Source organism: Dromaius novaehollandiae, chromosome 1 (genome assembly GCF_036370855.1).
Source record: "Dromaius novaehollandiae isolate bDroNov1 chromosome 1, bDroNov1.hap1, whole genome shotgun sequence".
Classification (NCBI taxonomy): Eukaryota; Metazoa; Chordata; class Aves; order Casuariiformes; family Dromaiidae; genus Dromaius; species Dromaius novaehollandiae.
In genome coordinates, this window is record NC_088098.1 from 47,094,783 (window position 1) to 47,118,552 (window position 23,770).

General features: G+C 44.9%; 1 protein-coding gene across 1 annotated transcript in view; it reads right to left on the reverse strand.

Moving 5' to 3' along the window:
- The window catches only part of TMCC3 (transmembrane and coiled-coil domain family 3), a 152,816-nt gene extending 131,902 nt beyond the window's left edge, over window positions 1-20,914 (reverse strand). Inside the window, exon 1 of the mRNA XM_064510300.1 lies at window positions 20,873-20,914. Within this exon, the coding sequence (XP_064366370.1) occupies window positions 20,873-20,884 (12 nt within the window). The 5' untranslated portion in view covers window positions 20,885-20,914. The remainder of the gene's footprint in view (window positions 1-20,872) is intronic.
- Window positions 20,915-23,770: the final 2,856 nt, after the last annotated feature.

Genomic DNA, 23,770 nt, shown 5'->3' on the forward strand with positions numbered 1-23,770 from the left:
TGCACTGAGCAGAAAGGCAGTAATGTCTTTGCATTAGTCACTTCTGCTCCAGCTGCTTCCCTGTGCCACTCTTCATTCCAGTTCAAATAGTAATTTCCACGTGGAACAGACTTCTTCTGCATCCAGCAGGGTAACTAGGTATGTCACTGTCCTTAGTCCCACTGCTGGAGCGTACACACTGTGGTCATGGGAAGGAACTGCTACTCTCAGACCTATGATCCAACTAAAGAATCCCCAGGACTTCTCTCCCATCATTCACTAACTCTCACACTAACCAGAATAATTTTCAAACTGTTTTGGGCTACTGCAAGCAAAAGAGGTCTCCAAGCTGCACTCATGGCTGTCATCAACATATGAGCATATGTTGATATGCAATTGACTTGGGGAATTCAGTTTAGCCACACAAACACATTCCTTCAACAAGCTTTCAGCACCCAGACAGCAGCTAGTCCCGACAGAAACTACAACAGGAGCAGGAAGACAACAAAAAGACTAGTTTCTTCTGCAAGGCAATCTTCTAAGATCAGCTTCACGTGATGCAGCACCTCATCGAGGCTCAGGAAACCTGTGCTGCTTAGGAATCAGGAAACCAGGCACTGGTGAGTAACAGCAGTGCCAGACTTCAAAGCCTTTCCTCCCTCTCTTGACCAGCCAGCAACTGTTTACTGTGGTGTGAAGGGCTGGACTGCAGAGCTAGATATAACGGATATGGGCTGCAGCTATCAAGAAAATGCTGTCAACACAAGCAATGAATGGTTATTGATGGCTTGTGCAGGTATCAAAATTGCATTAGTGTAACTAACAGAAATGCCTCCTTATTCTTTACCTCTAATATCGGGCTTCTTAAGCCCTAGGCTGAAAAGAGTCTTTACCATAATGGCTTATAGCGGCATCTATGAATAATAACCGGGAGTAATCTAGAAAGGTTTGTAATTCTAAGTCTTCCACCATTTGTGTCTTTTCTAAATAAGGAAAAGAGGGGTTGGTTCATTGCCAGCTACTCCGGATCTTAATAGCATTATGCTTTTATCATGTATACTCTGCACCTGACCTTGACAAACTTTCCCTATCCCCATTGGATCATACGAAGAAGCTGCATAACTATTGCCTGAGCAGCTGCAGGTTAATAGCAAAGCATGCATTTGGGAGACTTGTCTCATGAGTAAGCCAGGGGCTGCTACACAAATTCAGCCTTATGTTCAAACTGCCTGTACCACACCTGTAAGAGTCCTGGGTACCAGGAGGCAAAGATTTAGAGACAGCCAGAGACCTCTGAGAAGCCAGACGCTGGATGCACGTGAGCAAGAAGCAGACACATTTTGTTCCCACTTTGAGCACACTGACTACTGGTTTAACTCGAAATTAAAACCCTACCAGCTTTTCTCTGTTAGCTCAGCTTCCCAGGAATTATTTTGAGTTTTGGGTTGGACTGCTCTTTAAAGTGTCTTAAAAGGCAAGGGCTGTTTCCGTTTTGTGAGCCCTGTATCACCCTGGCTTAGTAGATGTGGCTGTGGCATTTGACACTTTAGAACTGGGCTCTCAGCAGAGGGCCACTGTGTCTGCTCTAATACTGACTTTGTCACCTCCACCAAATAGCCTGTTGATCTATGAGCATGACTGTACAGATCCACAGGGCCCACTACAAGAGCAGATATCCCAACAAAAGTAGGGTTACTATGTAAAATAAGTGAAAGCTAAGGGTTACTGTGTAAAATAGGTGAAAACTAATAGGTGAAAACCTCATCTGACTTCTCACAGAAGGAACAAACTACCTCTCACTCCAGGTGCTCCTACTGTTTGGTTTAGGAAATATTACCTTATGGAAATGTTCTTGAGAAATGTATACTAAAGATCAAATAAAATTATTCTTTGGCTTTACAGAAGGGTGATTGCAGAGATATGCAATGAAGACTAATAGTGCAAAAATGAAAGTAAAGACAAGAACAGAGGAGAGGAACATTAAAGAAGTCTGTTAGTATCTTTACTATTTGTTCACGCAGCAATCAGGATTAAAGTGTGGCCTGTGGCAATTTGTGTTTGGTTACCTTTTGGGAATTCTGAAGTCAAGAACCAGGTTCCCCTGCTGAAGGGCTGGAGATCTTTAAAGTCACTTAAGTCTGCGCACTCTGTTGGAGGAGAATGAGAAGTGCTAAGGGAGCATGTTTTTCCAGTAATGCTGTTTTTCCATTCCTGGGCTTCATAAATTACCTTTGTATCCTTAATATTACCAGATTTTGTTTGGCAGCTCCCTGATCACAGAGAAGCTCTCTAATGCCTGGGCTCCCTCTGTTCTCCTCTGCCTTGGCTGAAGAAAACACTCTCCACTGCCTGCTACCAGTCTTGGGGGGAGAACGCCTGTGGTTTTTCTCATGCTCTTCTCTTCTTTCTCCCTAGATTTGCCAGGCATTGGTGGGCTGAGAAAGCCCACAGCATCTAATTACTCAACACAGACCCTATGGAAGGAGGAGGAAGTAGTTGTTCTTCATTCACTTTTCACAACCTGAAGGACCAGACATCCTTTCATTTTTGGGAGGCCAGCCTCAGCACCTCTTCCCAGTACTAAAAAGCTATGTGGAGGCCAAGTTATTTTACATCTTGCTCCTTCCCTATTCACCTTCACACCTTGGCACAACAAAGCTTCCTGCTTCTCCAAGAACTTCTACAGTAAGTAGGTGGCTGCTCTAGATTATCAGTCTAGGGATTTTGATTTATAGATTGCAACACTGGGTTAGAGCACAGACAAAATGGGAGGCCTAAATAGTAACGACACATGCACCTCGGCAAGCAGTCCAGGAGGGACCCAAGGGCAAGACTTTTTGCCCATGTGAACATTGGGATGGTTGATTATACACAGGGAACAGCTGTTCATCAAGGAGCAGTTAGTAATTGCATTTCCTCCTCTGCAATCAGACCTAATATTGGCAGTTCCATCACTGACTCCTGTGATCAGGAAACACAGGTGGTGCCCACTTAAAAAAGTTAGAGAGCCCAGCTAGATGCACATTATATTTTGCATGAGTGGGAGCCCACACATTCCTGTTCTAAAACGAACCATAAAGTGGCACTGCTTTGAAACATTACCTCAGACTATTTTCCCTAACTTGCCATTTTCTATGCTCTACAAACAGGGACTGAGTTTCCACTGAAATAAAATGAATAAAGTCATCCTACAGAATTCTCAGTATAGTGAGGCTTAACGTTATTGGCATATATACCAACACGTGTATTGTTTATTCCTCAGTTGCTAAGTTTTGTCCTGAAAAACAAAATGTCTCAGATATTTTTGCTCAAATGCTGTACCTCCTATTTAAAAAATGTATGTTTGTATGTGTAACACACACCCACTTTGTACAACCGACTGTCCTCCGGCATGTAGTATAAGATGAAATACTTGGACAGGCACTTCAAAGGATTCTTTGTTCTTTTTTTGTGCCCTATTAACACACAACATACTTCTAAGAACTGATTTTCTGTTTCACACCTGAAGCGCAAGAAAAGTCTGGCACAGAATTTGGGAAGGTAGGCTTGCATGCAGGGCAATAGCAAGCAGAAGTCACAGGAAATGTGTGGTGGTTATGGTAAAGGGAACTACAGGATTCCCTGTGCCTACTGCTGTGTTATCGTGAAATGCCCCGTAGAGCAGGCAATGTTTTGAACGAATGGAGAGAGGGACTGAGAGCCAGGTATAAGAAGGAAGGAGATGGTGACAATCTGGCAGAGACTAGTGAAAGACTGTGATTCTTAAGAAATCCTCTCAAATGCAATATGAGGACCCCATCTGAACAGCTCACATCTGCCAAATATCTTGTGCACATACAGACAGATGCTAGTTGTTTGTCAGAGTGTACAGTGCCAATTACTCACAGCACAGGGAAAAGAAATGGGTGACTCCTCTGCAGGATTGGCATGTAGGAGCCCAACAGATCCCAAAACAGCAAGGCCATGAGTACAGGTCCATTTGATCTTCTAGTGTCCAGCTGGTCTTCTGCAATCCAAAGAGCTCCTCAGCTTTCAGGCAGCTCTTCACTATGCACATGCAACTTCCTGAACATCTGTTACTTTTGAAGTATCTGCCACAAAGTATGGTTTGCCCACCTCCAGCTACCACATACTGTGCAGATGAACACATTAGGGACAGAGAGTGTAACTACCTGAGCCTAGACTTAGACATTTTCTTTCCTGTAAGAACATCATAGATACTTACTTTAGATCTAGCGCTACATCCCAGTGGTGACCTTGCTCAGGTATCCGTTTAGCCAATGACTTAGCTCATCCACGGCTCTACTCAAAAGCCAGCGACACTGTGCATGGCCACAGATCTCTTTTCACATGCACTGCACAGTGCAGTAATGCAGTAATGTCAACCACAGACTGACTTCAGGTGCATGCAACCGCCAATGAATTGATCCAGGCTGCATTTCAGTGGAAAAGCAACATGTATTCATTGTAATGCCAATGCCCTAGAGGACACATATACATATACAAAGTCTGGCAAAATGCAACGCAGTGAAATAAGACAGCTGGAGAGTCATCAAAACAGTCGCTCCATATAAACATTAGGATATCCTAACTTACTAGGGTTTCAAACATGAAAATATAATTGTGTTCTGCAAACAGGTCTCTTTACTGTGTAGCAGCTCAGCTAATTTTGAACTAATCCCCTACCATTCTGAAAAAGTAATGTAAAGCTTACTGATACTGGAGTTATCTGAAAAACCTTCCATGGATTTAAAAAACAAAAGTCAGTGATGGTGGGAGGCAGGAGGATGGCAGGAAACTTGTGAGCATCAGCATGCAGAGTTAGTAAGATTCTATCAGTAAAACTCATTGTGCATTTTTGTCTTTTTTCATCATCTGAGCACCTAAGATCATCTTTATTTCAAATATTAAGAGCAGTAAATAATTCAAATGGAGAGGGATTTACTCTAAAAAAGAGCATGCAAAAATATTCCAGAACATTCTTCGCTCCAAACCATGATAAAAAGAAGAGGATTTAACTCTAAAATACAATAGAGAAAATTAAACGCACTACCTAAATCTGACTTTTTTATTTCAGTCAGCAAATAGTAAAGACTAACTGTGTAGAAATAGTACACTGGCTTTCTTTGAAAAATAGGCTATCAATCAGGCTCCTTTTCTGTCCCCAATAATAGCTCAAAGATTGTCAGTGGCCGTGAGAAGCACTTGGACCTACTTGGCTCTTACAGATCTTTCTGAGTTAGGTACTAATAACAGCTGCTGAACTGGAGCCCAAAGATTGAATAATATAACATTCTTACAATCCAGTACGGAAGCACTTCAATTATCCAAACCTTGTGTTATCCCAGATGAGGTCTTCATTCTTAATACCTACTATATTGAATATTCCTTCCATTTTCTGAAAGCTTGATTATCAAAATTATTCTTTGTCCCTGATGGCATATGGATAATTGAGGTTTATAAATTTCATGCAAAACAGGTTTTGTACCTCATTAAACAGATCCATTTGTATTTCCACAGTGTAATTCCCTAACATAATCAGTATAGTTTATATGTTTATGACTGGGCAGCATGATTCTCCTAACTACAAGGTAAACTGTGCTTTATGTCTGAAACGGCTAGAAACCAGCAAATTGAGTGGCAGGGCTCCAGCTTTTGAAGCAGATTGATTTTCTGTGCTCTGAATAGGCATGTAAAATGGCACCAATTGTTACATTATTCAAGCTGTTAAGCTGAACAGCATTTTACTAATGTCTAACTTACGCTGGCGCTGATTATCAGTAGTTTTTAGTAAGAGTGAGAGTCCAGAAGGCATTTCATGCACAGCTGCACGAGTTTAAACTAGCACCACAAAATGTACCATAAAGTTACTAATTCTTAGTCTGGTGCAGCAATGCAAGCTATATAGAGTGAGCTCAGCATATGACTTCACGTACTCCTTTTTAAACATTAGTGGCAGACTACACAGAACTCCACAGAATGAAATAATTCCCATGTGTTTATCTCAAATGAAGTACACATAAATACCAAGACATCAGACTCATTAATTATTCTTATTAGTATCTGTCTGGCATTCTTAAAAGGGGAACCAAAAGCACGAGACAGGCAAATCAAAGTCATGGGGAAAGCAGAACACTTCATTAATCAATTATTCCATCAGTTTGCTTGGGAGGAGTCCCTGGAAAGTTTAGGGAGGTGCACAACTGCCAAAGCATCACAGGAGTTTGGTTCCCACATAACAACATATCCCACTGGCAAACAGAAAAATGCTAAAAATACACCATTAATTAAAACTGGGACATCAGTTTTTGCTCCACTTTCAGGAAGACAGGTTTATAGGTAAGACCTGAATCTAATCCTGCTCTGACTAGTTAAAAGGCTTTGAATAAACTGTTTAGCTCATACCTCATTGTCTGAAGAGCATCGTAGCAGCGAAACGTACCTCAGAGAGACAGGGCACACAACATAGTAGTCACAGGGCAAAACTCTGCAAAAGCCCTAACTCTGAGGGGGTCCTTCATGAAAGAAGCAGGATTTAATGAAAGGTGAAGAGGGGTAAATTGTTGGATACCCCGTTCAGCTCAGCGACTGCAGAAATATGGAGCAGAAGCAAGAGTCAGGGAAGGGGACACGGAGCAGCTGCGAGGGAATGGGGAAGAGCTCAACCAAAGTAACACAGAAGGAGACGGGCACCACGGCCAAGGCATGTCAGAGGGCAGAGTCCCACCGGGCAGGCCAAGCAGGCCTGAAGGGACATGGCGTTGGTGGAGGGACCGCAAGAGGAAAGCAGTGTGGGCTTAGGAAGCATAGGAAGAAGTGTCTGCAGGAGCCCCTCTTTCGGAGGAAGGCGGAACGGGAAGTGGCTGCAGAAAATAGATAGGGTATCATGGAGCAACTGCTGCACTTGTAGGATAAAAAAAGATGGCCTTTAGAGCTTCTGAAACTACATTACTGCAGGCGCATGAACCTGATCAGCCTTTCCGTGAACGAGTTGCAGCATCAGGCCTGTAGAGCTCAGAGCACACAGTCTGCAAAGGGCATTAGAATCAGCAGGGATAAAACCAGTGAGTTTTATGCCATTTCTACTACCTTACTGGAATTGTTTCATGGATATTTCATTATGCAGAAACTTAATTTTATAAGAAAGGTACCATAATTATCTGTGTCCTAGTTCTTCACTATACTGAAATATTTGTCTTACAAGATATTATTCCCAATGCATCACTGGATTTCAACTATATATAACAAATAATCTTGAATTATGTTTAAAGGCCACTGATCAGAAAACATTACCACTGTAAGAGAAGTAAATTATAGAGTTTTAAAAGTAATAATAACAAAATAGGCTTTCATTCTTGTCTTTTTTTAATTAAAGAAGATCCTCCCCAAAAAAAGTGTTTTTTATAAACCTAGAATTAGTTTACAGACTTCATCTGAAAAATTCAGTCAATCATACTAGTTTCTGCCCTATAGTGGTTAACATACTTTTTCCAAACCATTTAATTAAAAATACATATGTTGCTTTCAACTACAAATCCACCTTTAGGAAGGCAGCCTCACAAAGTGCCAAGCTAAGGGCACCTAGTTTAAGCTGAGCTGAGCTCTTTTCAGGATTAAGCACCACGAAGCAGAAGTAGTTTACAATGCATGGGAGGGTCAGCATAGCATAACTCTCTGAGTGAGGCTGCAGATGATATCTTGCACGGCACATTGCCAAGAAGCTGTGAGAAGCAGAGAACAAATACAGATGGGAGGAGGTGGATGCAGCAACGGGGCAACTACACCGAGAAAGCTTTGGCTGCTGGAGAAGGATGGCAACAGGCAGAAGGAGCCCTGGACCTACAGAGCCCAGCCAAGGAAGTAACAGCAGAAGAGCCTCTGAAGCTCCCAGCAATGCCTCTGACCTGTCATCCACGCCATCCTCCTCCTCCCTCAGCCAGAGTTTCACTAGCACAGCTCTGTCAGACATCCGCATCCCTGAGCCACCTCCTTCAGCTGCTTTCTCTACTCCCATCTGCTTCCTGGCGGCCTCTCCAAACACACACACTCCTCATATATTCTGGTGGTGCTGACCCGTTCCTTCTCCTTCCATCTCAGTTTTCAAACTGGGGTAGTGGGAAGAAGGGAGCACATGAAAAAAACTCTGAGGTTGCTAAATGAGCTCTAATCTTAAACCCTGTTAGGATGAAAAACTTTAATAAGTTTAATAATAGGCATAAAGACCTGATAGATCCTCCTTGCAGAATCATCCAGCTATCGCAAAGAGGCACTGTTTTCACAGGCACTGGTTTAGGAATATTTTCTCATTCAGGAGAGCACTGATGCATGTGCCTACACATCTGTGTGCTTTCAGAACAGTGTGTCTTCGAAAGACAAAGTCTAGTGTCTTGAAAACATTCATTTGCAACTAGTGTTTTTTCCCATTGGCTTCTTTGGTGAGCCTTAGGTCACAAAACTTTCTCTTTTGCCCTCTCATCTAACAATATAGCAATAATAGTTATCTGCATCACTTCACAGCAGTGTCATGAGGACTCATTAACATTAATAATTAAGATGAGAAGCCCTAAACCATACAGGTATTAAGGTACATAAAGGCAATAGGCTTTTAACGCACACTTAGCACTGTGGTGAATATGTCTCCCCTTCCACCATCCCATATTAGGATCTCTAAAACTGTTAAGCCAAAATCTGCCCTGTGAGACAAAACCGCCAAAGCACCGAAGCTGATCCTTGCATAGACCTAAGGGACTGAACAAAGCACTCAGATGAGTAAAGTTAACAATGCAGATCTTCTGCACAGTGAAAACTGGAGAAGACACATGTAGTTTCAAAATCACTAAAGAAGCAGTGCCACGGCAGAAAATGTGCTTATGAAATCAAAATGGACTCTAGAAGCAAGTCACAAATTAACTGAGCCTGGGCATTATTTAGCTTGAGGAAAGCTTTACTTTCTTCTCATTTGATGCAATGCCATACTTCTCCGTGATTTAGTGATTTGTGCCTCACATTGCTAAATTATATTCTGTCTAAATTTAGTTGCCATAGAGAACAGTAAACCCAGTCTGAACACCTGAGCATTTGCTGTAGGCAGGCTATTCTGGAGGTGGTGGTTCAACACACTGGAACCAGCAATTAAAAACTGCCTCTAGCAAGCTTGGCTTTGCTAGGAGTCACGATGACTCTTCTTGGTTCAGCAGACAGCTCCTCTTCCTCCCTGCTTTGCTGCCCTATATATGGAGACCCAGCCCACACACACTCCCTGCCTCTGGCCCTCAGGCTGGAAATAGTAGCTATTCAGTTGACCACCCTGCTCAAGTACAGACAGTCTTTTTCTCCTCTGTCCCTTTGGTGTTGCTGCTTGACAGTGTGCCACATTCTCGTTTAAATTCACTGGGGAACCACACTTAGGAAACCAAAGCAGCTGGCACAGACCCCAGGAAACTCAACTGACCAGTTCCCAAGGACTGGTGCAATATGTGAGGCCCTGCTATCCTAACCAGACTGACAAGATTCAAACTTGAAGTGCTTGACCAACCATGAACATCAGGATCTCCTCTGGTTCCACCAGCTGCTTACAGAGGAGACACAAGTGTCCCTTGCAAGTGCCAGTAACGTGTACTACTCTTAAAGAGGTGCTGTTAAGGGAGTGCTTTCGGTGCCCAGCTTGTCGAAGATCCTGCTTATCCTGCTTAGCCTCTCCTGACAGCAGTTTCAAAAGTGTACCCTGCCCTGAGAGGCCATAGCAAAAGAATGCCAGAGCTGATCATTAATTCAAAGTCAAGTGGTGCTGAAATATGTTTGGGAAGTTAAATGCATGACGGTACTGCCACAAGCCCACTCGATGTCAGCGTGACAGCTGCATTGTGGCTGCATACAGAGGAGGCTCAATGCGGCTGTGACCAGGCCTGGTGCTCACAACTGTCTCCACGCCAGGCAGCGGCAGGCAGGCAAGAGAAACAGAAAGGGTGACTTGGGTGCTCTCCTCCTTCACTGCTGCAGAGCAGGGCTAAGAAGAAGGGAGACTGTGCAGCAGTGAGGATTTCCAAAGCTTTAAGGAGCTAGCAAAGAGAACCCTTCTGCTTATAAGTCTGAATACTAGTTTGCCACAGAGGACTGGCTATGATTTCTCTGATTCTAGGAAGGTATATGCATTCCTTTAATGAAAACATTCTGTCACCACCTGTCAGGAATAAATTCAGGCAAAGAAAACAAGACAATATTGAACTAGAACAGAGAATCTTGCAAAACACCAGAGCTGATTCATCCCTTCCCATCCCTTCCCCCTCCACTCTACTCTGGGCACCATGCCGAGAATAGATTAATTTAACCTGCCTGGGGATTTACATTAGATTACTATCCACTACTAGTGATTCCAAATTCCTTTATTCCTCCTGTACCACCATATTTCTGTAGGAGACATACTGAATAAAAATAACTATATTTTTCTCAAATTATTCCAAATTTCTGTTGTGTCTGGCAGCAGCAGAGCCAAGCACAAAAGACTTGACCACTTAGTCTCACCCCTAGGACTGGTAATCCATGCTATCAAGAAATAAATCTGTATTTTTCTCCCAATGCATGTGAATTATAAGAGTATTATGTATGTAGTTACACATTCTTGCTTGCTAAAGCTGCAGCCCTACTTTTTAACATCTGAAAGAAGTAGTCTAAAAAAGTCACCTGTTGTAAGGTTAAGTTACAAAACCCTCTTGGATCACCTGTTAAAAAGAGGAGCGATAGCTGAATGACTGTCAGGAAAATCTTGTGGCTATCACTCGAAGCTGGATACACTTCGTTTTGTGTACTGTCAATTCATTCTACATGTTTTCCACAATGATGGCAGTAGGATGATAGCCTAGAAAACTCTCCTGTCACACCTCATTTCTCCCCAGTAATGAAAAAGATCAAACATTATTATTGTAATATGACACTTACTGCCCTGCAGAAAGACCTTCTTCTTCTTCTCTTCCCTCATCAAGGTAGTCTCTGAGCTCAGCTGCAAAAAGCCTTCCAGTTCAGAGCACTTTGCAAGGCACAAAAACCCGAGTTTGTCTGCATCAGGAGACAAACTGGCATCAGCGAATGGCAGTTAAAGCAGAACTCTCTCAAAAGTCTTCTTTGTGTTGCAAAGCAGCTAGGCTGAACAACTCAGTCCACCTGAGCTTTCCCACACGCCGAACAATTATCCCCAGGGACTGCCCGCTCAGGTGGTAAGCGAATGGCAGGGAGATCGGGCTGGCAGGGAAAGAAAAAAAGCATCAGAGATCGGACACAGCTGCAAGACCGGACATGGCTGTAACTCTGCCAGGAGTTAATGCAAATGGCAAAAACCTCAGAAAAGCTGCTCTGGTTCCTTCTCTGCTAAAGGTCATATGGGAATCAATCTGTTGCAGAGGTACCCCAAATCTGTAAAACCAGCCCTGCTTTCAACAAAATAAAATAAAATAGCCCTCAAATCTAGCTTTCAGGAAGACCAGAATAAACTGAATCTAAATTGTAAAAAGCAGAGGCAAGAATCTGTCTTCAGGCTTGCTTTACACATTAAAGAGCATGAAAAAGAACTAAAATTCCCCCTCATTTCTGAGCAAGTCAATACGTATTATACATCCTTTTGCAATGATCAATCCAAGTAGGCCAGTACCAAAGGACTGCCACTAGGGGATATTTTCTTTAAACAGTTAATGGAGTCTTAATTAATTGTGTTACCTGGAAATACTATCTTGACAAAAAACAAGATAATTAAAATATGTTATAAAGCGTATTTATTCATCTGTCCAGAAGTAAGCAGAGAAATATAGAAAGAAAAGGATGACTGAAAAAAAGAACAGCTGACAGAACAGCTTTTAGTGCATCTGAAAAGGATAGAGAACTACTGAGGGATTTGCAAAGTCAGTTACTGGTACGGAAAATTATACGTTAGCAAATGTCCAGGTTGAACAAAAATTTAAAAAAATAGCTGTACATTTCAACTTTTTTTTTTCAAAAAAGCAGAGTGTCTGAATCAAACTAGCAAGCATTATCACAATATTGCTGTTGGGAAAAAATGTTTATTTTCCCCTTGTGGAAAAGATTTTGACTTCCCATTAAGAATAAAAAGTTTCAAATCATCTCTCAGCTAGAGGTTAGTTTTTCAGGGAAAAATTAATATTTTCTGAAGAAAGATATTTTCTGCAGGTTTTTTTAATATCAAAACCCTATTTTCTATTAAAAACAGCTCTGACAGAAATAATTTGGGCCAGTGAAATTTTTTGTTTTATAGTGGCTTGTGGCACTCAAGGTCAGGTTCTACTACATTAAATACAATAGCTTAAGATCAACTGTTCAGAGACAGAAACCTAGCGACCAAAGAGCCTGTGCCTTCATTTTATAGGTCCTGAATCCACATGAGATCAAGCACAGATGTCACAGTAGGGCAGCAAAGGTGAGCCCTAGCCATTTTTCACGTTATAATTGGAGAATATCAAAGATGTCTGAAAGTCTTTCTTAGTGTTCAGAAGGTTCCCATACCTACAACATGCACAAGACAGTCCACAGCAAAAAAAGATCAAACAAATTCGCCTAAAGATCACACATCAGGTCAACGGCCCAGGGGAAACAGAACACCCATTTAACCAATCCCAAACCCAATCCACAGAGCCACATGCCCTTTTTTTTTTTTTTTTTGGGGGGGGGGGGTACAATCATTATGCCTAGGACCTCAGGTCTGTGCCAGGTTTACAGTGATGAAGAGTTAACAATATATTCTGCTGCTCTGAAAAGTTTGAGATATCTGGCCTAGAAGCCTCACCACAAAGCAGCCAAGACAACACACCTGTCAGCAACACATATTATACCTTAAGGAGACTTTGGTTGTCATCAAACTACATGGAATCTAATATGAAACGATCTCGTTGTTCTTGAAACGTTCCAGGAAATGTGCAGGTTTGCTCAACGGTAGCTGCCTTAGCTGGAAGTGGGGGTGTTGCTGCTTGGGAGATGCACCGGGCAACCTTCCTTCCAAGCCAGGAGGCACATCTCCTCCCAGAGGAAACAGGCAGCCTTGGAGACAAGGAACACAACCCCCCCGGTGCCAATGTTTAGACATCCTTTTGCTGTGTGTTCAAAAGGCAGACAGAAGGAATCCATTTTTTGCACTAATTGCAAAAGACTGCAGGAGAGACTGACAGGAAAAAATAGTGACCCATGGATTACTTACCAGGAATTCATCTCATGGTGACCCTATTAACTCTATCTTTTTGGCCACTCAAACCAGCACAGCTATACGCCCAGACAATGGAAACAAAAACACCTCATGAAATTGTAGTTTTATCACTGGGCAGACTTGGAAACAATCCTTGCTAAAGGACTTCCCCCCTTTCCATGCAAACAGAAAGGTCAACTGACACACTTGTCCTCTTTTTTTATTTCTGTTCAGAGATCTTTTTCTGTACTTATTTTTGAAAATTTAGACTTTACTGGATTGACATTAAGACAACATTCTAGTAGTGGGGAACACAAGAGAAAGGGATTAACTGCCCTTTTTTGTGTTCCTTGTGCTAACTTCTGCTTTGTCACAAGCTCAGGACTAAGGGCACCGTGGCAGGGCTCTGAGATGCACACCTGCCAAGTTTCATCCACCTCTACGTGTGTTGCCGTGCAAAAATTATGAGCAAATAGAAAAGAGCTCTGAGTATTTTGCAAGTGCTTTGTGTTGGTCCAGAAATGTCAGCTCTGGGTCACTGGCTGCATGCTGCAAGCAGAGGCTGCAGCACAACACGGGACTCGAGGGATCTAACAGCGGTGGAGACTTTGTGCTGAGCAGGACCTGGGCAGCAGGCGCGCAGGGCGCTGTGCAGGCCAGTGGGGTGAGAGCTCAGTGACAGCCAAGAGCAAGGGAAATCTGTGGAAATGAGATATGCAGCAGTGGGAAACAGTGTAGGGCGGTAAGGATAAGTATATCTAGAAGATATAATAGAAAACAGATCACCCTTTAAAACTTCAGTTTCTCTACCCTTGAAGTGCTTCATAAAGCAGTTTGAGACCTATGGACAGAGGAGGAAAACATACAGAAGAACTGATTATCTGTGTCCAAGGGCAATATTCCCTGGCCTTTCCAGCTCACATACGTGAGGACAGGGAAATGTTGGTTCTGGCGCAGGCAGCCTGTACAGAAATTTGCAACCACCCATTCTGACCTGCCATTCCCCTGAACAGGAGTCAGTGCCAGGCCACTAGCACAAGAAACAGCTTACAAAAACTCCTGCTGTTTTTAGTTCAATGAAGCCAAGGTGCATAAGAGATCTTAATCTTCCTCTATTTGTTTTCCCACTGCTTCAGTCATAAGTTATGCACACATTCTCTGACACAACTTAGACTCATAAAGCATTTCTCAGTTGACCTGCTTAATCAACAGTATGACTCCAGTAGGTCCAATATCTCACAAGTAATCTCAGCGGAAAACAAGGCTCAGTTTTGTGGTGATGGACGATAAGGAACATACTGGCTCATGCTAAATCCATGCCAGGATCTTGGCTGAAACAGTGGCCAACAGCTGATGCCTAGGAAAGACTATAACAACAGAATAATCCTGTAATGACACTCCCCAGAACACTTTCCAGCTGCTAGTGATCTGCGGGTCAAGGACTTTCTGAGGCAGCGGTGTTAATTTTGTATTCAGTGACCTTTGAAGTATTCTTTGTCTTTTTGGTTTCTGAACCAAATGTAAACTCAAGTCCTCCAGAATACCCAATGGCAAGGAGTTTTATAGCTAAATTAGGAGCGTATCCTTCTGTTTTGAACCTCCTGCTTGACAGTTTCATTTGATGCCCCCAGTTCTTCTACTGAAAGAGACAGCAAACAACCATTCCCTAATTCTTCCTCTCCATGCCATTTACTGCTTGCTCTCCTCTCTACCTGCCAACAAAGGTGTCAGGTAGAAATATGCCCCATAAAAAGACAGTCAAAAGCACTTTAGTAGTTTAAATACCATTTTCAAACGTGAGCTCAGAGACTTACATATGTAATCCTTACAGACTTTCCATTCAATTTTGGCTCCGCACTGCCTAACCACAAAGAACTTTCTTCTAATATCTTAAGAAAATAATTTTTAGGACACGGATTCTAAATAGATGGTAGATATATTTGAGATGGTTCATCAACATGAACTTACACCACAATGACACTTCCAGCTTAAGAGCTCTGAAACTGCAGAAATACTAGTCTATCTTTTAAACATCCTAGTTTACATTGCAGAGCAGACGGAGTTATGTTTCCATCATCTATTGCCTGTCAGCAACACCCACCACCATAGAACCTGAAGTCTCAGTCTTGGTCGCCTTTATTCTGTTGCTATTGTTTCAAGCCCTTTTAAGCACTAGGAAATCTTTGCCCCATGTCCGTATTTCCACCATATATATGGTTTGCAGAGGTGGCTCCAATCAGTTGAGTCACAGAGATAAAACAGCAGAAGCAGTAATGGGAAAGCTGAATTCTTCAGCAAATAGGAGTGGTTGAAGTAAAGGTAGCAAATCCCCTTATCTTTAGTCCTTCAAGACCAACACTGATGTCCTATCAAAATCCTCACTCACACATCATGTAATCTGCTAGGCACTTAAACTCTTCCAGGCACCTACGTTTTCACCAGCAGAAATGCTAAAATCCACTTAAACCCTCATGGGCTGCCCAAGCTCCAGCAGGAATCACAGATTGTCTGTTTGTCCTATTTTTCCTAGTAGCCCAGTGGGAAGGCAAGAAACTCATATTCCGATCCTCACCACGTTTTGCTCAGAGCAAGAACTTGCTCAGTGCTCCCACATCGCAGGATGGTTTGTTTCTTACCAAATTAAACCACTTGCATGTTAGCTCTGTTATATCTAATGCTTAACTAAGTTCATCTGCTGTCATGGATTTAACTGGAAACATATTTTCTACTCCCTGCGGGCCACAGAAACAGCAGAGTCTCCAAAACAGCAGAGTAAGGAAAATCTCATTATTATCTCAGCCCTGTTGTGTAGTCCTTGACTGACAGCTCTACGTATTATTTGAAGATGAGCTCTGAGCATCTGAAAGCAACAGCAGATTTTCCCAGTATGTACAATTTTGCACAACAAGTTGTAAAGAACAGACAGTGGCAATGTGGTTAAAAATAAAGCTTTCATTTTGCTCAAACATCTAGTGATTAAAATTTATAACAAGATATAGCACTGATCTGTACCTGTTAAGATATACATGTTCCCCCTAACTGTGCCCAATTGTTTTATGAATTCAACAGACTATCACCAAGCAAGCTATTCCCTTTCCCTCCTCATATGTACCTACAAGAGTAGTTACCAATTACTGAGAATCAGAGACAAAAATACCTAACAGCTTTAAATGAGATATAACAAAAACCAAAGCAACACACCATTTCATCTTTATTACACACTTTATTTAGCCAGACTTGGGTTTTCAGTATATCGCCCCATATTAACTTCTTCATTTTGTTGTTCCTAAATGCTAATTTCTTGTTGATGTGTTTGGTTTCCACTGATTTCCAAGTGTGGATACATCTCGCCTGAAAAAATAGCTCCAGCAGATTTGCCATGTGAATTGGGCTTTTGTTTTCCCTAGTGAAAATGAACAAGATACACAGTGCTGATGTTCAAAATGAGAACAAAAGCAGCCAATGAGAATTTAAATCTAATAGGTACCTCAGTGATCTGGTGAAAGATTGCCCAGGCTTAATAAATTAGCTCCTAATACGGTAAATTAAGACAGGTAGGTCATCTGGCTAAAGAAGCTGAAAGAGAAAAAGTTCAAAGAAATAAGAATGCTGAGGTTTGGGGAACTGGTTTTCCATTAGTTGCCTGGAAATCTAGTCTCTCTTCCCCTCTCTCTTAATTCCGTTACCTCCTTCTTACATTTTCCAATAGAGAGCTTGTCTCTTAATGAGAATGCCAGTCTATTTTATTTGAATAGGGGAAAGGTATGTAGAAACAAGAAAAAACCTTTGGGATTTTCTTCCTGCTTATATTTACATAGGGATGCTAATAGGAAGCTCAGGGAAGTTAATAGTGTATGGGAGGAAAAGGATCAGGTCTTTCAGCTGCAATGAAATCAAGCGGATCTACCTCAACTGACAGTAACTGTGAATGTGGATGCAGCAGCTAGACACTACACAATGGTGTTCTTAAGAAAGTGTGTTTGCATAACCAAGAAAATATTTGGAAATGCCTATTTCTTCTTTAACTATTTTGATCATGCTGGGGAGGGAGGAAAAGCAGAGTCGTATGGTGGCTAGGAAATTCTCTACATACAGGCCTTATGTTTCCCGAGTCTGAAAAGGGAGTATATAGAGAGGCTAGAGCACGTTCTCTGGAAAGATGAGACTCCTGCAAAGCATCTCAAATAAAACACTAGAAGAAGTAGGAAACCTCGACCTCACTAATACTACAGAGAAAGCACTACTGTCAAAGAGCGCATGTTAGGCATAGGTAGCTGGAGGCAGTAGAAGGTCAGAGGCAGCAGGCAGGGACATCTAAACTGCTCCCTACCAGGAGTGCAGAGTAAGAGCAGCTTCAGTTAGGCTCCAGGGTCAATAGAAACCGTTGAAAACAGCCCACCAGAAGTGTCATGCTACTGCCCATCCTTCCCCATGGTGTTCTCCCTTCCTCCTCACGTAGCTTGCCACCACATACAGCACCCTCACTTTGGCTGAGCTACTCTCCTTCATGAACTATAGCAGAGACCTGAGGAGCACGATGAGGGTCACCTGCCTAAGCTGTACATCTGCATTGGTGAGCAAAAGGGCAGGGGAGCATACGTGGAGCAGCATCACAGTGTCGCTTTTGCGAGAGGCCAGCATCTGTGTACCACTGCTGGGTTCAGGTAAGCACTACCTGAAGGATTTACCCTACAGTGGTGACCAAAGCACAGGGAGCGGGCAGGCTTCTCCCAGAAATCAGATCACCTGGTGAACCAACAGCTCAGTAAAGGGAAGGGTCACCCCCACACACACCTCAATAGTAGCTCCATCAAGACTCTAAAATTTCACTGATTCCACCCATCCTCCTGGGGACATTTTCTCCATGTAAGAGCTGAAGTTCACCACACCCCACAGAGAAGGGCAAGGATATATTTATTTTCCTCTCTGGCAACAAACTCCAGGTTTTTACTATGCTTTTGAGACATTTTGAAACAACTTCCCTACTTACTGCTCATTCATGAGCACAGATAGAGGTCTGAAAATTTGATCCAAAGGCAAGATGTGAATTTAACACTGATTCATTGACGCATATTAAACCCAGTGCAAGCATTTCAGCTCTGTATCTCAGTGGCCCAATTCACTCCAGCTTAATTCATTTTTTAAAGCAATCAATGAAACATCAACTGCATTTAGAGACAGCAAAGTCAGGGAGGTCCCAAACGTTAGTCTCCCTTTCATTACTGGGAAATCACGTGACAGGAGGAACAGTGGGAAAGCAGAGGTTTCTCCCTAGTTTATCTTCCCTCCTGAAAGATATAAAAGCAGAAAGGGAATGCTAAGTGACAGATGATGGAAGCTCCTCCAGAACTGCAGAGGAGAAACAGGAGTAGACAAGGCAATCAACACTGAGGTTTCACACTCCAGCCTAGAGAGCCATGGCATAAAATTGATTTTTTCTGTTAGTTCCCAACATGACTACCACAGCAGGCTAAGCACCTGATCCATCAACTCAGTGACAAAGGTTCTCCACATGGATGCCTAAAACAGGATCTGGGCACTTGTAATCCAAAGCAAGACCTGCAAGTGAGTTGTTCTTCCTTTTATAATTTGGTGCCTTTTCCTTAATGGAGATTCTCTCTCTTAAAAGGTTCTTCAGGCAGCCTTCATTAGCCTTGAGGTGTTCCTTAAGAACTGGGAATTACTATTTTTATCATTTTAGGCTAAAGGTAGCTTAGTTTAACTTCTATTTGTACCATTCTCCTTCTCTTTGTACAGTAAAAGAGTTCAGTGCAAGTGGCCTAGAACTGGCACAGGGGTCACTCTGTAATGGGCAGCAAGCTTAACACCCAGTACAGAACAGGCTGCCAGCGTAGTTTAGAGCAGTCCTCAAACTCGGATTCAGCCCTTGCACAGCCTCAGAATTAGGGATGAAAAAAGACTTGGATGCCTTGTATCCACAATCCCCAAGCTCAGTTTGGCCTTCAAGGAGCCCTTAATTTCAATTCTTGACCACCTCTGCAGTCTTTGTCCTAGTAAGCAAAGGAGCATATGAAGGCTAATGGAAGAAGGCAAAAATCAGATGAAGCATTTCCTCCACATTAGTCACCACGCCAGAACAGAAATAATCATCTTTCTCTTACTCAGGCTGTCCAAACTATATAACAACTACATAATAATTAACACTAACAGTATAAAATATTGCTCTGGGACTACCTATAAAAAGAGATTAGTAATGTTGGTTTTTAGCAGTCTGGCTAAGTGGAGGGTTCCTCTTCCAAACAAAGGGAAGGTATCCTCAATCATCTTGTTTGTTCTGCATTGGCCAGGCGCTGCCAAACTCAGCGCAGCCATCGAAACGCCGATCAGCATAGTGGGAAGTGCTGAAAAGAACACCAGCCTCTCACCATCTCACGCACCACACACAAAAGCGAGAGATTTCACACACGCTTTTTTATCAGTTTTGTGGGATGGCTTGCTACTCCAGTTTTCTGAGCTGCTGCAACAATCCCAAGCTAATGGGTCTAAATGTGTAACAACAAAATCTGCAAAAATAACACAAAATAAGAGCAAGACAAGAACAGAAGTGGGACAAGAAGACTGAGCAGTTACATGAGTCAGTCTTTTGATAAGGCTCCTTCTACACTGTCAGTTGCCTGTTATAGCCAGGTTTCAGCAATGACCAAAACCAGCCCGGGTCCACCTAGACCTAAATCCTGCACTTAAGAAGGGCAGCTGAGAATTATGTGAGGAGCTGTAAGGTCTGCATGCACATGTTACACCAGGGAAAAGATTCCTATGGACTTTAACATCCTTTGGATCCGGCTCCAAAGTACAGCTGGGGTAGCCATCCTCCTCTCAGCTCATTCCTTCAGGTTATTTTTCTACTGCTTTTAGCAGCTCCTCCACCAGTCGCAAGTCTCGCATTCACCTTCACGTCACGCAAACAGCATTACTGCCTAGTGTAAAAGCGATGCGCGGTTCCATGCGTCCCTAAGCAAGATGTTACAGCCCAGGAACGACGTGCTGCTGGGCAGGGCACAGCCGGGGCAGGCAGGAGAGCCACAGGCTGCCGGCCCCGCGCAGATGGCCGATTCGCAGCGCGGCAGCTCGCTCCGACGAGCCCCATCCGGCGGCTCCGGGCACTTCGCACTCACCCTCCGCCGCCGGGACGAGCCTCCTCCCTCGCCGCCACATTTAGAGCCGCCGCGGGCGCCTGCGGGGAGCCCTCCCGCTACCCGGACCGGCGCTGCCCGGCTGCCTCACCCGCACCGCCGGCACCGCCGGCTGGAGCACCGGCATCCATGGCAACTCCAGCCGCAAACCAGCCGCCCCCTTCCCGCAGGCTCCGGCCGCAGACGGGAAAGTTTGCCTGCCTTCGCGCCGCTGCCTCCCCGCCGCTCCCCGGGCAGGGGCAGCCCCCGCCCGGCCCGGCCCCGAGGGCCGCGGCCCCGCCCGAGCCCCACCATGGACAGCGCCGCGCCCCGGCCCCGGCCCCCCGCGCCGCAGGGCGCAGACGCCGCGCCGCCGCCCCCCGCGGCCGCCCGGCGACCGTTAACGGCCCAACCGCCGCCCCGCCGCCGCCGCCCCCTGGCGGCCGCACCACGCCGCCCCCCGCGCCGCCCGCGGACCCTCCGCTGCCGCCGCCCGGCCCCGGCCCCGGCCCCGGCCCCGGCCCCGGCAGGCGCCGTGCGGCCAGGCGGCGGCGCGGGGTGCGGGCGGCGCCCCGCTTACCTTTCGCAGCATGCTGGGCGCGCAGCGCGGGCTCCCGCCCGCCCCTCCCGGCGCCGCCGGGCGCGGGCAGCGCGGCGGTTGGCGGCTGGCGGCGGTTGGCGGCGGCCCGCCCCGGGGCGCGCAACCCCGGACCCGCCGCGCGCCGCCCGCCAGCCCGCACGGAGCGCGGCGCGGCGCGGCGGGGGGAGCGGGGCGCGCACGGCCCCTCCGCTCGGCCGGAGCCCCGGCAGGGGGCGGCGCGGAGCCCGAGTGCCCGGTGCCTCCCTCGGGCAGCGAGGCCGGCGGGCAGGAGCGCCGGGGCCCGGCGCGGGGCCTCCAGCCGCGGCCCGGGCCGCGCTCGGCCGAGGCCGCCTTTGCTCTCCAGCTGAGGCGACCGCGTGGGCTCGGGGCCGCCCCAGACCAGGCTGCGGAGTCCCCGGGGGGCGGGCGCCGTGATGGCAACCCGAGGCGCCAAGGGCGGTCGCCTTGGGTAGGCTGCAGTGGCGCTTCCTCAGCCCCGGGGCTCAGGACCCCCTTCTTTCCCCGCTCCCCGCTGCGGCAGCGCGTCTGGGCGCGGGCAACGCAACGGTAGTCGGGTCGTTTCCCCTCTTGGGAAGAAGGATGGATGGTGTCAGGCCGTATGGGTGCATCGCCCTGGCCAGATCCAGGCAGTGGGAAGCCACTTGGACCCCGCCAGTCTGGTGCTAAAACACTCTGTATGAGGTTGCAGTGCTCCTGTAAGAGCTTCTATAACAAAACAAGTCTTACCAAAGCAAATTACACCTATTCCAGGAGCAATTTACATCTCCAGCAATCTGTAGTACCCTGTCAGAGTTACAAGCTGTTCTCAAGTTAAAATAGAATTAATCTTGAAAGCTATTTAATGTTAATTATGATGTACTTTCTATATTAACATTAAACAAAAGAACCTGTGGCTCCTGCTGTCCGGTGTGTGGAGGCGAATCATTGTTTCGCTTGCTAAATCAGCGGCCACGCATGCCCCCCATGCGCGTCTGCCCCGTCGCTGAATTGGACAGAGAAGCCAGCAGGTTGGGAAGTGTCTTGGAAGGACGAGACCATGTGTTTTATGCAGTGAAGCACGTTATTCTCTCTGACCGGTGTTAATTCATTGATCCATGTTTTGGCCTAAGTCCTGTTAAGTTGTAAAGTCACAGGTTTCACACGCATGAAACTTCAGTCCTGTGAACACATAGGAGATCCGTGATAAACTCATTTTGAGCAAACTAGCTAATAAGTAGAAAGCAGACAAAGAAGGTAGAGAAACTGTCATTAAAATTATACTAGGAATTAGTCTGACAGGAGCAGGTTAGTTTAAGTGACTGAAAACTTGCTGGCAGGTTAATACATAGTTTATAATCTATTTCATGTGCAGCAAGAAGCAACATCACAGGACTCTGCCTTTAGATCTTAGCCATCATGTTTGTGAGCACGTGCAGACCCAGTGGGACACTGCTGCCTTCTTTGGTCTTGTGGTGCAACATATCACTCAGCACAATGTTCTGTTGAGTTACTAGAGTGGAGGCAGGGCTGCTTAAGTTGAACCTGTTGACCGGTGGGGTTTTTTTTTCCTTACGGATGTAACAACCCTGTGACACAGATGTTGCATTATCGGTGACTGATACTCACATTTGCTGGGCTCCTCTGAACATGCTAATTGTGTCTTGCTGTGTTGGTGGTTAGTTACTTTGCTTCTCTCAGGTCTGATCCCACGGACTTCAGTGGTGCTTTTATTCACCTGCTCAGGCTGTCTCTTCCCTTTCTCTTATCTATTGAAAATAAAGAGCCCTCATTTTGTCAAAATTTCTGTATCGGTATGATGTGATGTTTTCCTAGTCACTTTAAATGCCTATTTACAGGAATCGGTGGCGTTTCCAAGAATACTATCTGACATTGATCATTGACTATTCTTGTCCACTAGCCAGCATAAAATATGATGCATATCCCTCTTAATGTGTGTGCTATCATGCCTGTTTGTGACAGACTCTTAAACTGCCTTCCTACTTTGCAGACATTTCCTCACTGAAGGGCAGGTATCCGTTTTGCCTGAGGCTTGACTCTGTAAGCCTGATAGTGTTTTACCTATAAGTGAAACTGGATAATCAAGAGGAATAAGAACACCAGTGAAAGTCCTGAGGCATATGCATTTGCGAATCTGCCCTGGGTATGTAGTTTGTTTTCTCTGTAGTTGCACTCAATTGAAAGATGTGCTCTCTAATCACTTCTTTTCTGAAGATCAGAGTGTGCTTAAAAGGGAGTTGGAATCCTAAGATTTGGGCATTGCAATGCTAAACTTATAAGCATGTGGCCCTTAGAGTACCTCAAAATTGAGTGCGAGGTACCTAGCCTTTTTTATCTGTTTGACACCTTAGAACAGGGTTCACAGCAATCTGCTGTTCTTGCTGAGCCAGAAACTGAGCTCGGCACCTGAACCGGGTCTCTGAAAGAGCAGTCTGCTCAGGATCGCTTGCGACAGGTTGCTGGAAACATGACTTCCCTTTTTGAGGCCAGAGCTCTTGTCCCCCCAGAACCTGGGGCTGGGCCGTTTTCCCTGAAGGTGGGCCCCTATGTCTGTATCTTTCAAAAGCTGCATTAGATATTCATGTTAGGGTGTGTTTTTTATTTGTTTTCTCATAACGACAGGAAAGCTACTGCCTCTCCCTCGCACCATAGACCTCTGCACTCATTCTGAAGCTAGCTATGAAAGTCTGATGCTATCCTTTTATTTTGAAAACATGAAAAAGTTAAGTTAGATGAAAAGTTTGGATTCCAGTCCTATAGAGAAATGCGGTGGGCAGGGATTTGAGACACAACTCAAGACCAGCTGGCCAATCAGCAGCAAAAAATTAGCTTTGCTCTCTCATCATCTTTGAGATAATATCATTTCAGCGCATCAACTTC